This window comes from Culex quinquefasciatus, chromosome 2, assembly GCF_015732765.1.
Source record: "Culex quinquefasciatus strain JHB chromosome 2, VPISU_Cqui_1.0_pri_paternal, whole genome shotgun sequence".
NCBI classification, from domain to species: domain Eukaryota; kingdom Metazoa; phylum Arthropoda; class Insecta; order Diptera; family Culicidae; genus Culex; species Culex quinquefasciatus.
In genome coordinates, this window is record NC_051862.1 from 147125560 (window position 1) to 147142539 (window position 16980).

The window sequence follows — 16980 nt, forward strand, 5'->3', positions numbered from 1 at the left end:
AAAGGGACTTTTGTGTAAAATTAGACGCCCGATTTGATGGCGTACTCAGAATTCGAATAAACGTATTTTTATCGAAAAAACACTAAAAAGTTTTAAAAATTCTCCCATTTTCCGTTACTCGACTGTAAAAATTTTGGAACATGTCATTTTATGGGAAATTAAATGTACTTTTCGAATCTACATTGTCCCAGAAGGGTCATTTTTCATTTAGAACAAAATTTTTCATTTTAAAATTTCGTGTTTTTCTAACTTTGCAGGGTTATTTTTAGAGTGTAACAATGTTCCACAAAGTTGTAGAGCAGACAATTGCAAAAATTTTGATATATAGACATAAGGGGTTTGCTTATAACCATCACGAGTTATCGCGATTTTACGAAAAAAAGTTTTGAAAAAGTTGGTCGTCATCGATCATGGCCATTCATGGTCACCCGCGACAGACACGGACGACGAAACAAAGAGAAACGCAAAAAGTAACTTTTTCAAAACTTTTTTTCGTAAAATCGCGATAACTCGTGATGTTTATAAGCAAACCCCTTATGTCTATACATCAAAATTTTTGTATTTGTCTGCTCTACAACTTTGTAGAACATTGTTACACTCTAAAAAATAACCCTGCAAAGTTAGAAAAAACACGAAATTTTAAAATGAAAAATTTTGTTCTAAATGAAAAAATGACCCTTCTGGGACAATGTAGATTCGAAAAGTACATTAAATTTCCCATAAAATGACATGTTCCAAAATTTTACAGTCGAGTAACGGAAAATGGGAGAATTTTAAAACTTTTTAGTGTTTTTCGATGAAAATACGTTTTCGAATTCTGAGTACGCCATCAAATCGGGCGTCTAATTTTACATAAAAGTCCCTTTGACACCAAATTTCTATCTCATCACCGTTTCAGGCTGCAAATTGTTGAAAAACACCTCTTTTTCGCATGTTCAAAATGGAAGGGGTCGTACCGCCCCTCCGTCACGAGATATCAAAAAACGGACCTCGGATTCGTGATCAGGGACAAAAGTTACCCCTTAGGACAAAGTTTCACGCAAATCGAAGAGGGGTCGGGGCAACTTTTCCCGATTTCGTGTGAGTTGGTAGAGAATTACCCTTATAATAAATTCGTTACAATTAAAATGAACCAAATTAAGTTTAATTATTTTTGATTCAGTTAAATTCAGTTGAATTGTTTTAAATTTATTTATTTTAAGCTAAATACAACTAAATTAAGATAATCTAAAGCAAGTTGCATCCAGTTAAATAAAGTTTTATTTAGTTTAACTAAACTTAATTTAGCAAAAAATAATTAAATTTCAATAAATATAGCTGAATTTAGTAAAACTTAATTAAATAATAATGAATTAGGGAAAATTGAGCTTTACATTAAACAATTTCATAAAATTATTAAATTTAGTATAATTTCTAAACATTTCTTTTAATTAGACCAAACTCGGCGATTACAAGTAGGTTTTGCAAAAAATAGTGTAAATCAACAAATATTTGTGATTTTTTTTTGTGTTGGGCCGTTGCAAATATTTTTTGAAGTTTATGTCCCTCGACTCTGACCAAAGTGGAGAGGAAGGGAAAAAATAAAAAAATAGTTTAAACATTGAATTTACGAGCCATGGTTTCAACATTTGAATGAACAAAGTGTTTAAAAATGCATTTTACACCTGCCCAGTTGTTTTGCAATCATTAGTTTCCAAAATACCTAAGTATTGACGAAAAAAATTTTTTTTTTTGCAAAAAAAAGTTTTTGCGGTGCTGTACATTGGAATTTCATAAACATTAAAGATACTTTTAATCCAGCCCAAACATGCTAAATATGATTATAAATGCAGAAAAAAGCGTTTTAGATTGTTTTAAGTTGATTTGACTTTTATTTTCATTTAAATTGAAGATTTTTGAAAAAAATATTTTTTTTGCCCCCTGATTTTTCGGACCAATTTTGAAGGGGGGGGGGGACGAAACGAAACTATTGGCACTACGCCCCCCGGGGCATGGCCTTCCTCTAACGTGGGATTTCTGCTCCAGCGCCTCTGACGAGACAGGAGAAACCGGGACCGACGTTTTACTTCACCATCCGATAGAAGCTCAGTGGATAAGGCGGGAATCGAACCCGCGTCTCATAGCATCATCGGGATCGGCAGCCGAAGCCGCTACCCTGCGCCACGAGACCCGGGGGACATAAACTTTGAAAAATAATTGCAACGGCCTTACTGTAGTTTTGTTTGTTATTTTGTGTTTTTTTTTTTAATTTTATTTTGTATTTTTGTTTTTTTCTTTGTTTTTCTATTTATTGTATTGTATTGTACTTTATTGTGTTAAATTTGTCAACAGAACATTTCAAAAGAGCTGTATTCGGTTACAATTGTAATGGTAAATTTAAACAGAATTTCAAAAAAAAAACATTTTTTTAAAACATTCGAAAAACTCGTTGAACTAACCAAAAACCAACAAATAATAATGGAAAGGCATACTACAACAGCCAAAAAAGCTTGGTAAAAAGAACCAATTCACAGAAAGCAACGGATTTTTTTTTAATTTTTCCAAAAGTACTAGCTGGAATCACTGAAAATATTGCTGAACTCATCAAAAATCTACCTAGAACAGCGGAAAAGCTGGCTAAACGAGTTAAAAGGCTGTATGAAACGTTTAAGCTTCGCAGGCATCAATGGAAAATTTTGAAAATAATTCCATAAAAACTAGTTGTAAACTGGCCAGAATACCGTAAAATTTAGCTGAATTAGTGAACTATATAACTGAAATCATGCGGGTTTTAGAACTGAAAGCATGTTTTCAGCTGGTAAATTAGTAAAATTTACTAATATTTTAGCTAGATTTACTTGTTTTTGGAGCTGGTTCCAATTGTCAAGTCCAGGAATAGTTTTGAGGATTTCTAACTAAAAAATGGTGGTGGAAAAAACAACTAGTTTGTTTTTTTTTTTTTTTTTGATTTCCAGCTAAATTTTAGTAAGATTCACGATAAACTTCCTTTCCGTGCGAAATATTGACAGAAACATAAGACTTGCCAGAGAATTCACCATGCATGGATTGAAGTCCACGACAGTAAAAATAATGCACATGACTGACACACACACACACTTGGAGGGGGCTAAAAGCAAAAATAGATTATTCAACGGTTGTTTTGGTTCCTTTTTCTTGTTGACTGACGACGACGACAACGACGACGCGATGGCCATCAGGGTTCTTCCTCCTCCTCCCCCTTAACTTCCCCATCGGAAGGGGCGTGGGTGGACGGAAATTGATTCTGTCGCGAGATGGCCACGGCGACTTGGGCTTGGATCTGGCGACCGATGGATGGATGGATGTAGGTGAGTGTAAGGTGGATTGGGGGGAAGTCAGGGCGATAAGAGGTCAATTTGTGTGGTTCTGCACGTTTTGGAGGGTGTGGGGATAGAATGTCTTGAGCAATTACGATTATGGACCACGGTCGGGGTATGGACACTTAGATGGAGTCATCCGTTTAGAAGGGACGAATTATCGTATGTGTTTAGGAAGTGTGCAGAAAGGCGTGTAAACCATCGCATCTAAGAAAAAGCTGTCAAGCCAAAAAATACTAAAATGTGATTCATTTCGCTTCATTTTCCAGCCAATGAGTTGAGTGAGAAGAATCATCCTCCAAGGAACCACGAGGCTTTCAAAGGGACCACGGCCTCCAAAAGGCACACAGCCAGCAGCCAATGTGGAGGCAAAAAAAACGAGTTATTAAATGTGCAAAAGGTTGTGCCCATAAATTACCTCAGCCAGCCCAGCAGCACCATGACGCGATGGTAACGAGAGAAGTTCCCCCCCCCCACCACCGGTGAAGAAGAAAAAGAGTCCTCTTCCGTCACTCTAAAGCTGAGGTCCCTCCCGTGGTGAAAAGGGCTCTTCCGTGAAACTGGTCATATTTCGCTCTGGTCGGTGTAATTTTTTAAACGATTTGAACATTTCTTTCTTGATTATTCTTCAGCTATTGATTAATTTGTGCTTGACCGGCCGGGACTTCACCGTCGACGTCGTTTTCGAGGGAGGGTTTTGCAGCGAAATGTGCAAACCTCTTTTTTTGAGTAATGGTAGAGTCTGGTTCCCTGGCCACGATGAAGGGGTTTTCGTGGAATGGCTTGTCGGGAAGAAATGGTTGTTTGATGTGAGCTGGAAAGAACTGGTTGACTGGGTGCATAGCCGTCGTTTTTTCATTCTATTTGATAAAAAAATTATCTGAAGATAAGAGTGTAGTTTACAGAAATTGTGTTATTGTTGTGAAAACTTAATTAAATTACTTGAAAACAACTAGAACCATATTTTTTGTGAAACGACAAATATCTATGATGCTAAAAAATTTCCCATAAAAAATCTCCACCACTGAACAACTACAGCTGATTTGATATGATTGAAACCCCTTTTCCATCGCGCAACCAGAAGTGGTGGTAAATCGTTTTTCTTTTGGTTTCCGATTTGACGACACAACGTACATGTGCAAGCATGTGACGCTCCCGTGTTCCCGATCCTTTCCACTCAACCAACCCCACCCCCTCTTCAAAGGTACAAAGAGCAAAACTTGAGCTGGAAATTGAAAAGTGCAAGAACTACTTTTCCCGATGAAATATACAATCAATCAAATTTCACTGCTGCAACTCCTCGCCTTTGACGACGACGACCGACTTGTCACACACGGGTCCCCCCCCCCAAGCCTCCTTGAGGGGGTAGGTGGACGTCCCTCGCACCTTTTGCAGGTGTTGATTTTTTTTATTCCCAAGTTCGCTTCGGAGAAAGAGAGTGGGGAGAAAAATTTTCAATTTTCCCAAGCTGCTTGAGCGAACTTGAAATATAGGTTCCTTCGCTGGTGCTGACAGGCACTCAATCAGCCCTCGAGCGGAGTTCGATACCGGCCGGGGCCAAGAATTAGGTTTCGGGGCTTCCTTCCGCGACTGGGAAGACCGGAGGGGGTGGGAGGGAGAGTGGTGGTCCCATTTGATTTGACGAATGTATGAGCAGATGACGGAATGGAGCGCGGGGGTGGTTTGAACTTGGTAACGAACCAAGTTCTCGGTGGCCATCGCGGTTCGGTGTCCGGGGATAAAGCTCAGGTTTGCCGGACCGTGCCAAATTAGCACCAATTTCCATAACAAGTCCAATTTGTGGGTGAACTGGCACACGGTCCGGTCTGAGCAGGGGAATGTTACAAAATTTACATGGGATTATAATGAGTATTTTATTCTTGAATTTTTAATTTCATTAGTGTTTTTGGGTATTTTCGTATTTTTGTATTTTTGTATTTTTGTATTTTGCATTTTTATATTTTTGTATTTTTGTACTTTTGTATTTTTGTATTTTTGTATTTTTGTATTTTTGTATTTTTGTATTTTTGTATTTTTGTATTTTTGTATTTTTGTATTTTTGTATTTTTGTATTTTTGTATTTTTGTATTTTTGTATTTTTGTATTTTGTATTTTTGTATTTTTGTATTTTTGTATTTTTGTATTTTTGTATTTTTGTATTTTTGTATTTTTGTATTTTGTATTTTTGTATTTTTGTATTTTTGTATTTTTGTATTTTTGTATTTTTGTATTTTGTATTTTTGTATTTTTGTATTTTTGTATTTTTGTATTTTTGTATTTTGTATTTTTGTATTTTTGTATTTTGTATTTTTGTATTTTTGTATTTTTGTATTTTGTATTTTTGTATTTTTGTATTTTTGTTTTTGTATTTTTGTATTTTTGTATTTTTGTATTTTTGTATTTTGTATTTTTGTATTTTTGTATTTTTGTATTTTTGTATTTTTGTATTTTTGTATTTTTGTATTTTGTATTTTTGTATTTTTGTATTTTTGTATTTTTGTATTTTTGTATTTTTGTATTTTTGTATTTTTGTATTTTTGTATTTTTGTATTTTTGTATTTTTGTATTTTGTATTTTTGTATTTTTGTATTTTTGTATTTTTGTATTTTTGTATTTTTGTATTTTTGTATTTTTGTATTTTTGTATTTTTGTATTTTTGTATTTTTGTATTTTTGTATTTTTGTATTTTTGTATTTTTGTATTTTTGTATTTTTGTATTTTTGTATTTTTGTATTTTGTATTTTTGTATTTTTGTATTTTGTATTTTTGTATTTTTGTATTTTGTATTTTTGTATTTTTGTATTTTTGTATTTTTGTATTTTTGTATTTTGTATTTTTGTATTTTTGTATTTTGTATTTTTGTATTTTGTATTTTTGTATTTTTGTATTTTTGTATTTTTGTATTTTGTATTTTTGTATTTTTGTATTTTTGTATTTTGTATTTTTGTATTTTTGTATTTTTGTATTTTTGTATTTTTGTATTTTTGTATTTTGTATTTTTGTATTTTGTATTTTGTATTTTGTATTTTGTATTTTTGTATTTTTGTATTTTGTATTTTTGTATTTTGTATTTTTGTATTTTTGTATTTTTGTATTTTTGTATTTTTGTATTTTTGTATTTTGTATTTTTGTTTTTGTATTTTTGTATTTTTGTATTTTTGTATTTTTGTATTTTTGTATTTTGTATTTTGTATTTTTGTATTTTGTATTTTTGTATTTTGTATTTTGTATTTTTGTATTTTTGTATTTTTGTATTTTTGTATTTTTGTATTTTGTATTTTTGTATTTTTGTATTTTTGTATTTTGTATTTTGTATTTTTGTATTTTTGTATTTTTGTATTTTTGTATTTTTGTATTTTTGTATTTTGTATTTTGTATTTTTGTATTTTGTATTTTTGTATTTTTGTATTTTTGTATTTTTGTATTTTTGTATTTTGTATTTTTGTATTTTTGTATTTTGTATTTTTGTATTTTTGTATTTTGTATTTTGTATTTTGTATTTTTGTATTTTGTATTTTGTATTTTTGTATTTTTGTATTTTTGTATTTTTGTATTTTTGTATTTTGTATTTTTGTATTTTTGTATTTTTGTATTTTGTATTTTTGTATTTTGTATTTTGTATTTTGTATTTTTGTATTTTGTATTTTTGTATTTTTGTATTTTTGTATTTTGTATTTTTGTATTTTGTATTTTGTATTTTTGTATTTTTGTATTTTTGTATTTTTGTATTTTTGTATTTTTGTATTTTGTATTTTTGTATTTTTGTATTTTTGTATTTTGTTTTTGTATTTTTGTATTTTGTATTTTTGTATTTTTGTATTTTTGTATTTTGTATTTTTGTATTTTGTATTTTTGTATTTTTGTATTTTTGTATTTTGTATTTTTGTATTTTGTATTTTTGTATTTTGTATTTTTGTATTTTGTATTTTGTATTTTTGTATTTTTGTATATTTTGTATTTTTGTATTTTTGTATTTTGTATTTTGTATTTTTGTATTTTTGTATTTTGTATTTTTGTATTTTGTATTTTTGTATTTTTGTATTTTGTATTTTTGTATTTTTGTATTTTGTATTTTTGTATTTTGTATTTTGTATTTTTGTATTTTTGTATTTTTGTATTTTGTATTTTTGTATTTTTGTATTTTGTATTTTGTATTTTTGTATTTTGTATTTTTGTATTTTGTATTTTGTATTTTTGTATTTTTGTATTTTGTATTTTTGTATTTTTGTATTTTTGTATTTTTGTATTTTTGTATTTTTGTATTTTTGTATTTTTGTATTTTTGTATTTTGTATTTTGTATTTTTGTATTTTGTATTTTTGTATTTTGTATTTTGTATTTTTGTATTTTTGTATTTTTGTATTTTTGTATTTTTGTATTTTTGTATTTTGTATTTTGTATTTTTGTATTTTTGTATTTTTGTATTTTTGTATTTTTGTATTTTGTATTTTTGTATTTTTGTATTTTTGTATTTTTGTATTTTGTATTTTTGTATTTTTGTATTTTTGTATTTTGTATTTTGTATTTTTGTATTTTTGTATTTTTGTATTTTTGTATTTTTGTATTTTTGTATTTTGTATTTTGTATTTTTGTATTTTTGTATTTTTGTATTTTTGTATTTTTGTATTTTTGTATTTTGTATTTTTGTATTTTGTATTTTTGTATTTTTGTATTTTTGTATTTTTGTATTTTTGTATTTTTGTATTTTTGTATTTTTGTATTTTTGTATTTTTGTATTTTTGTATTTTTGTATTTTTGTATTTTTGTATTTTTGTATTTTTGTATTTTTGTATTTTTGTATTTTTGTATTTGTGAATTAAATATTTTACATTCCTTTTCTCAGGAGTGAAACTTCGCTACCTTTCAGTGAGCATATTTTATCACCTTTCTTCGCTCGGACGCGTGGCTTACAAAGGGGCCCTTCCAGCATGATCCACGAGGAGAGCAGCGCATTGTGCTACATAAATATGACCCGGCAAGTTGTGCACCCACATGTTCTCCCCCGTTGAACTGAAGCTGGAACCTCGAGGATGTGCGAATTTTCTCTCGTTTTCAACGTGTGCAAACATATATTATCGGACGCGCGCGCAAAAAGGCCGACCCATAATTATTAACGCTAACGAGTCAATTAATAATCGGCACGTCGACAATTGGGCTTTTCTGACCAGCAACACTGCAACAAGCGTCAATAGCGGCATTGGCATTACAGAAATTAATGCGGCTGCCGCCTGGATGGCATGTGATGCGTTACGTAGGCCGACCTTTTTGAACTGCAGGAGGGCATCGGAATTTATGCAATCTTATTATGAATTAATGTTAACACTTGAATAAACATTCCGTATGTTCAACATTTTATTGATGAACAGCGATGATTGTTTCTTATGTTTCATGAAAGGACGTACAAGCAATTATTCAGTATCAAAAATCAATCAAATTCAAAAATTCAAAAATCAAAAAATCACTTACGCACAATAGATACTTATTAAAACAGAAAATTTTGAAAAAAAAAAGTATTTTTTAGCATCAAGACTATAAATGTCAATATTTTTAAAATATCACATTCCATCATGTTTGATTTCTAGAAAAAAAAGGCCTTGGCCTGTAAACTGGACAGCTGCGCAAAGTTGGTTGGCCTTTTCTTGAAGATTCATCACCACCCGGAGACATGAGTTATGGCCGCCAGCAGTGGCGCAGTTTGAATGAAAGCATTGGCTCAAAAATCCACTCACACACTTGGTCTGGGAAGGAGAAAATAATGTCAATAATGGTGATTTATACGGAAAATATCTACTCCATCGGATCGGAAACAAATGGGACGGACGAAATGATATAAAGAGTTGGACGGAAAAGCCGATTTGAAGGATAAAAATGTGGCCAACAAGACGTCGAAGCAGCTGCAAAGAAAGGGTTTGACCAAGGGAAGGCCATCTGTCTTTTTTCGGGGGGTGATAATGTCCAGTTCAGGGGGTAAGAATTGAGTCTTTGTGGAAGTTTTGCGGTTTTATGAGTGGGCTGTTTTAAAACAAAGTCAGTTTTTGTAACCATTTTGAAAATTTTCTCCAATTTTTCAATGATCATTTCAGTTTCTGAATTCTCTATTAAAATTGATTTTAAGCCGTAACTGCTACGCTTTTCAGCTTCAGACGATTGATATACATTTTAAAATAAACTAAAGTGTTGATAAGTTTCACTTTATATCAGTTAAAAGGGATTGAATCAAGTTGAATACTGAGAGTTTCATGTCTGTTAAGTTTTTGAAGCAAACATTGAATGTCAAAAATAGCAAAATATGTGAAGGTTCCCACGGAGCACCAACCAGACGACTCGTTGCCTTCATGCTCTTTTGTCGCAATTTGTGTTTTGTCTTAAAATGCAATTTGAAAACATTGAAAACAATGCATTTTATTTTACCAACAGTTTTTTATTTTGTTTAAATGTTAAAAAAAAATCATTACTCTCTTTGTTGCGTTATGGAATATGTTGAGAAACCATCACGTCAACCATGTATGCACTTTTCCTTCCGGAAAGCTACATGAAACCACAAGTCTTGGCTGCTTGAAACAATGTAAAAATATGGCAATAAATTAACGACGTCCGTGTATCATAACCGCTTTGCCACGAAAACGAAAGAATGAAACCAAACTTTCCACCACCCCGGGAAACCTTCCGCGTCAGCGGGAGAAAATCAAGGAAGCGCCCATAAAACGCATCGGGGTGTCCTCGGGTCATAAATTTGATCGCGCTGCGCTGTCTTATCTGCGTGATGATTTAAAGGTAACAGGCAAGTGTGTGCAGCGCCAATTATTATCGTGGTGGGTCTGACAGGTCGTTGCTCAAAACTTGCTGGTAGACGTTTTAGAATGTTATAAAATAATGAAGCTCCGTCTTTAAATCCCGCTTCACCAATTTTATCGACTCAAAATTTGTCGTTATCTTTACCCATTTCCATCGATCAAATGATCTAATTTCATCACACGGTATGTCCACGTATCCTTTCACACCTGTAGATTTTATGAAATGTGATCCGATCACAGAATCCTCTCTCCGGATAATGCAGCGCAGTAGGCCTGGCCACATTGAGGAATAGGTTAGGATGTCAACAATCAAACGTAAAAAAAATTGTTTCAAAAGTGTGGATAAGCAAATTGAGTTGAAAAAGGATCAAAACTTTAACCTCAAAATATATGAGAATTTTCCCTATTAATTCAATTCTCTTACCATTTTCATTGTTGATCCATCGATAAGACGGCCTTGGCTGCTGTTTAGAACGCATGTTGAATCTTTTTCTTAAAATTTGACCCTTAACTTGTTTTCCTCACAATTTATCAAACAAACACTTAAACAAATTTCACAATTTTCACTTCACGATAATTTTCTTCAACATCTCACCAGCAAACAAAATCACTGCAAAACACCTGCAACGAGATAAGAGATAAACACAAACGATTAGTACCGTCAATCGCTGACGAGGAAAAATTGCAAACATAACCGAGAATTGGTTTATTTTTATCTTCTCCCCCCACCCGCGATAATAATCAGTCGAAAATTTGACACCATTAAGAAAAATTAATTTCCAGACAAGCTCCGGAGAGCCGGCTGGCTGATGGGTCATTAGGGGTGCGTAATTTAATGGAAAACGCGCCGTGCTGAAAACACAGAGCAATATTCATTAAACTTCAAAATCGGAACCGTCGAAAGTCGATGAGTCGTAGTTCCACCGCCACCTCCTTTGTAGGAGCAGGTATGCACGGTGAAAAATTGTTTTGGATGTTTGTGTGACTTTTTGCTTTAAAAATTTAAATCTAAGATTGTTTCACGAATTCCCCTGAAGATTTAACATTGCATTAATCCTGCAAACCTTTTAACCTTTTGACCTTTTAACCTTTTAACCTTTTAACCTTTTAACCTTTTAACCTTTTAACCTTTTAATCTTTTAACCTTTTAACCTTTTAACCTTTTAACCTTTTAACCTTTTAACCTATTAACCTTTTAACCTTTTAACCTTTTAACCTTTTAACCTTTTAACCTTTTAACCTTTTAACCTTTTAACCTTTTAACCTTTTAACCTTTTAACCTTTTAACCTTTTAACCTTTTAACCTTTTAACCTTTTAACCTTTTAACCTTTTAACCTTTTAACCTTTTAACCTTTAACCTTTTAACCTTTTAACCTTTTAACCTTTTAACCTTTTAACCTTTTAACCTTTTAACCTTTTAACCTTTTAACCTTTTAACCTTTTAACCTTTTAACCTTTTAACCTTTTAACCTTTTCACCTTTTAACCTTTTAATCTTTGGATCATTAGACCTTCGTATCTTGATTGTATTTAGACCACAAATGGACCTTTGAACCTTGACATTTTGACATTTTGACATTTTGACATTTTGACATTTTGACATTTTGACATTTTGACATTTTGACATTTTGACATTTTGACATTTTGACATTTTGACATTTTGACATTTTGACATTTTGACATTTTGACATTTTGACATTTTGACATTTTGACATTTTGACATTTTGACATTTTGACATTTTGACATTTTGACATTTTGACATTTTGACATTTTGACATTTTGACATTTTGACATTTTGACATTTTGACATTTTGACATTTTGACATTTTGACATTTTGACATTTTGACATTTTGACATTTTGACATTTTGACATTTTGACATTTTGACATTTTGACATTTTGACATTTTGACATTTTGACATTTTGACATTTTGACATTTTGACATTTTGACATTTTGACATTTTGACATTTGCAACATTGCATTAATCCTGCAAACCTTTTAACCTTTTGACCTTTTAACCTTTTAACCTTTTAACCTTTTAACCTTTTAACCTTTTAACCTTTTAACCTTTTAATCTTTTAACCTTTTAACCTTTTAACCTTTTAACCTTTTAACCTTTTAACCTATTAACCTTTTAACCTTTTAACCTTTTAACCTTTTAACCTTTTAACCTTTTAACCTTTTAACCTTTTAACCTTTTAACCTTTTAACCTTTTAACCTTTTAACCTTTTAACCTTTTAACCTTTTAACCTTTTAACCTTTTAACCTTTTAACCTTTTAACCTTTTAACCTTTTAACCTTTTAACCTTTTAACCTTTTAACTTTTTAACCTTTTAACCTTTTAACCTTTTAACCTTTTAACCTTTTAACCTTTTAACCTTTTAACCTTTTAACCTTTTAACCTTTTAACCTTTTAACCTTTTAACCTTTTAACCTTTTAACCTTTTAACCTTTTAACCTTTTAACCTTTTAACCTTTTAACCTTTTAACCTTTTAACCTTTTAACCTTTTAACCTTTTAACCTTTTAACCTTTTCACCTTTTAACCTTTTAATCTTTGGATCATTAGACCTTCGTATCTTGATTGTATTTAGACCACAAATGGACCTTTGAACCTTGACATTTTGACATTTTGACATTTTGACATTTTGACATTTTGACATTTTGACATTTTGACATTTTGACATTTTGACATTTTGACATTTTGACATTTTGACATTTTGACATTTTGACATTTTGACATTTTGACATTTTGACATTTTGACATTTTGACATTTTGACATTTTGACATTTTGACATTTTGACATTTTGACATTTTGACATTTTGACATTTTGACATTTGACATTTTGACATTTTGACATTTTGACAATTTGACATTTTGACATTTTGACATTTTGACATTTTGACATTTTGACATTTTGACATTTTGACATTTTGACATTTTGACATTTTGACATTTTGACATTTTGACATTTTGTCATTTTGACATTTTGACATTTTGACATTTTGACATTTTGACATCTTGACATCTTGACATCTTGACATCTTGACATCTTGACATCTTGACATCTTGACATCTTGACATCTTGACATCTTGACATCTTGACATCTTGACATCTTGACATCTTGACATCTTGACATCTTGACATCTTGACATCTTGACATCTTGACATCTTGACATCTTGACATCTTGACATCTTGACATCTTGACATCTTGACATCTTGACATCTTGACATCTTGACATCTTGACATCTTGACATCTTGACATCTTGACATCTTGACATCTTGACATCTTGACATCTTGACATCTTGACATCTTGACATCTTGACATCTTGACATCTTGACATCTTGACATCTTGACATCTTGACATCTTGACATCTTGACATTTTAACATTTTGACAATTTGATATTTGAACATTTGAACATTTGAACATTTGAACATTTGAACATTTGAACATTTGAACATTTGAACATTTGAACATTTGAACATTTGAACATTTGAACATTTGAACATTTGAACATTTGAACATTTGAACATTTGAACATTTGAACATTTGAACATTTGAACATTTGAACATTTGAACATTTGAACATTTGAACATTTGAACATTTGAACATTTGAACATTTGAACATTTGAACATTTGAACATTTGAACATTTGAACATTTGAACATTTGAACATTTGAACATTTGAACATTTGAACATTTGAACATTTGAACATTTGAACATTTGAACATTTGAACTTTTGGACATTCAAAATTTCCAATAATTTTTGACAGTGCCCAAGGTGACAATTTTCCACGGCCGGTGTGACGGGGAAATTTCATCACCGTCGTCATCAGTTTCGCACTCACAAATGGCATTAGCTAAGTGCGCGAAGACACCGCTCGGATCAGATCAATTCAGCCGATAAGCAGCGTGGCCCATACAAATTTCGACGCCCTGCTGCCGAAAACCATCTCTCGGGAGCTTTCGCAGGGTGTCTTCGTGTAATTAAATTATGTGCTTTGAGTCCGCGAAATAGTTTGACGTTATGGAGAAGCTAAGATGGAGGGGTGGGCATGTTATTATGTTTTAGGACCATGATGAGTGTCTCTCTAAAGAGGAGAAAAACGCATTAGCGATAATTAAAAAATCTGTTGTCTTCGGGGCTGATGGCAGATCTTAGAAAGCATCTAATTGGAAAGAGCTTTTTGCCTTTCGGAAGTATCAAGATCAGTTCAAATTTAGTGGAAAGTTGTCATGTAGTCAAATTAGGTCAGCAAGCTACAGGGATATGACTAAATCTTTTAGCGGAAAATTTTCATAATGCCATTAAGACTAAATATACTTGTCAGCTTTCAGTGAGAGAGAGTTGGCTGGAACAAATTGACAAATTGACAAATGGACAAATAAAAAAAATGTTATTATAGAGTGTTTTTAAGAGCTGAAAAAAAAAATCATTGAACATCATTTCGCAATTTGTTGCAAAAACTACTACTACTATCATCATCGTAGAATGACACCAACCACGACACCACTTTGCCAACTGGGTGCCAAATGTGAAAGGGTGATGTGCTATTTCTGGCTTGACGAAATGATTGATTTGATTTATTGCAAACACATGCAGCAAACAATCCATCATCGCATTCTCCTCCAACTAGTGTCTCTACAACGCCTCACACTCCAAACTTTGTAAACTTCACTCAGTTTCTTTGGTCTGGTTGTGAGCTGGTTTCACATAAATCCCGCGTCTACAATATATATTTTACAACTTGTGTGGCAGTAGCGTGAACATTCAAATCCTAAGACAACCAACACATTCTGCTGCTGACCTCCCCCACCCGGAAAACATCGATTTCAGCTGGTTTTCCTTCTGACTGTTGAAAAGTGAAAAACTCAAAAGGCCACATTCATCATCACAGGTCACCACGTCAGTCCAACAACTACAATAGGTGACTCACCACGAAGGGTCTCTTTTCGACGGAAAACGCCCCCCATCCCCACCACAAAACCACCAGGAAAATTGTACCATAAATTTTGCTCTCCGCAAGAAAACCCGCCGTGTGACGAAAACGGGGGGAAAACTTTTTCTCCACTTGCTCGATTTATTGGCGGGGCGCTCGTAAATACGTCGCTCGTTTCGGGTCGCGAGTCCTGTGACAATTTAGCACAAATCAAAACAATTATCAAATGCCTTTTCAAAAGTTGCACACACCCACTGAGGGACAGCGGAACAGGTTACAACAAAAGCCACGCGGCTAATTTCCAGTCCAGGGTAGACAAATTTATGTTTCGGGCTGTATGGTTTACTTGTGCCGTTTCTGGATGGTTAAGAAAAGTTTTGCTTGTGATGCGAAATGATGGGGGAGTCGATCCACCTAGCATGGGAATCTGACCGTTTGAAGACTTGAAGACTTGAAGACTTGAAGATGAAGACTTGAAGACTTGAAGACTTGAAGACTTGAAGACTTGAAGACTTGAAGTCTTGAATACTTGAAGACTTGAAGACTTGAAGACTTGAAGACTTGTTCTTGAGTTCTTGAGTTCTTGAGTTCTTGAGTTCTTGAGTTCTTGAGTTCTTGAGTTCTTGAGTTCTTGAGTTCTTGAGTTCTTGAGTTCTTGAGTTCTTGAGTTCTTGAGTTCTTGAGTTCTTGAGTTCTTGAGTTCTTGAGTTCTTGAGTTCTTGAGTTCTTGAGTTCTTGAGTTCTTGAGTTCTGGAGTTCTTGAGTTCTTGAGTTCTTGAGTTCTTGAGTTCTTGAGTTCTTGAGTTCTTGAGTTCTTGAGTTCTTGAGTTCTTGAGTTCTTGAGTTCTTGAGTTCTTGAGTTCTTGAGTTCTTGAGTTCTTGAGTTCTCGAGTTCTTGAGTTCTTGAGTTCTTGAGTTCTTGTGTTCTTGAGTTCTTGAATTCTTGAGTTCTTGAGTTCTTGAGTTCTTGAGTTCTTGAGTTCTTGAGTTCTTGAGTTCTTGAGTTCTTGAGTTCTTGAGTTCTTGAGTTCTTGAGTTCTTGAGTTCTTGAGTTCTTGAGTTCTTGAGTTCTTGAGTTCTTGAGTTCTTGAGTTCTTGAGTTCTTGAGTTCTTGAGTTCTTGAGTTCTTGAGTTCTTGAGTTCTTGAGTTCTGGAGTTCTTGAGTTCTTGAGTTCTTGAGTTCTTGAGTTCTTGAGTTCTTGAGTTCTTGAGTTCTTGAGTTCTTGAGTTCTTGAGTTCTTGAGTTCTTGAGTTCTTGAGTTCTTGAGTTCTTGAGTTCTTGAGTTCTTGAGTTCTTGAGTTCTTGAGTTCTTGAGTTCTTGAGTTCTTGAGTTCTTGAGTTCTTGAGTTCTTGAGTTCTTGAGTTCAATTAACAAATTAACAAATTGACAAATTAACAAATTAACAAATTAACAAATTAACAAATTAACAAATTAACAAATTAACAAATTAACAAATTAACAAATTAACAAATTAACAAATTAACAAATTAACAAATTAACAAATTAACAAATTAACAAATTAACAAATTAACAAATTAACATATTAACAAATCAACAAATTAACAAATTAACAAATTAACAAATTAACAAATTAACAAATTAACAAATTAACAAATTAACAAATTAACAAATTAACAAATTAACAAATTAACAAATTAACAAATTAACAAATTAACAAATTAACAAATTAACAAATTAACAAATTAACAAATTAACAAATTAACAAATTAACAAATTAACAAATTAACAAATTAACAAATTAACAAATTAACAAATTAACAAATTAACAAATTAACAAATTAACAAATTAACAAATTAACAAATTAACAAATTAACAAATTAACAAATTAACAAATTAACAAATTAACAAATTAACAAATTAACAAACTAACAAAT

General features: G+C 31.9%; 1 protein-coding gene across 2 annotated transcripts in view; it reads right to left on the reverse strand.

Annotated features, from left to right (window-relative positions):
* The window catches only part of LOC6046680 (protein tiptop), a 566305-nt gene that overhangs the window by 455087 nt on the left and 94238 nt on the right, over positions 1 to 16980 (reverse strand). For both annotated transcript variants that reach the window (XM_038256883.1, XM_038256882.1), the window contains exon 3: positions 10553 to 10749. In XM_038256883.1, coding sequence (XP_038112811.1) covers positions 10553 to 10607 — 55 coding nt within the window. In that variant the 5' untranslated portion in view covers positions 10608 to 10749. The remainder of the gene's footprint in view (positions 1 to 10552; positions 10750 to 16980) is intronic.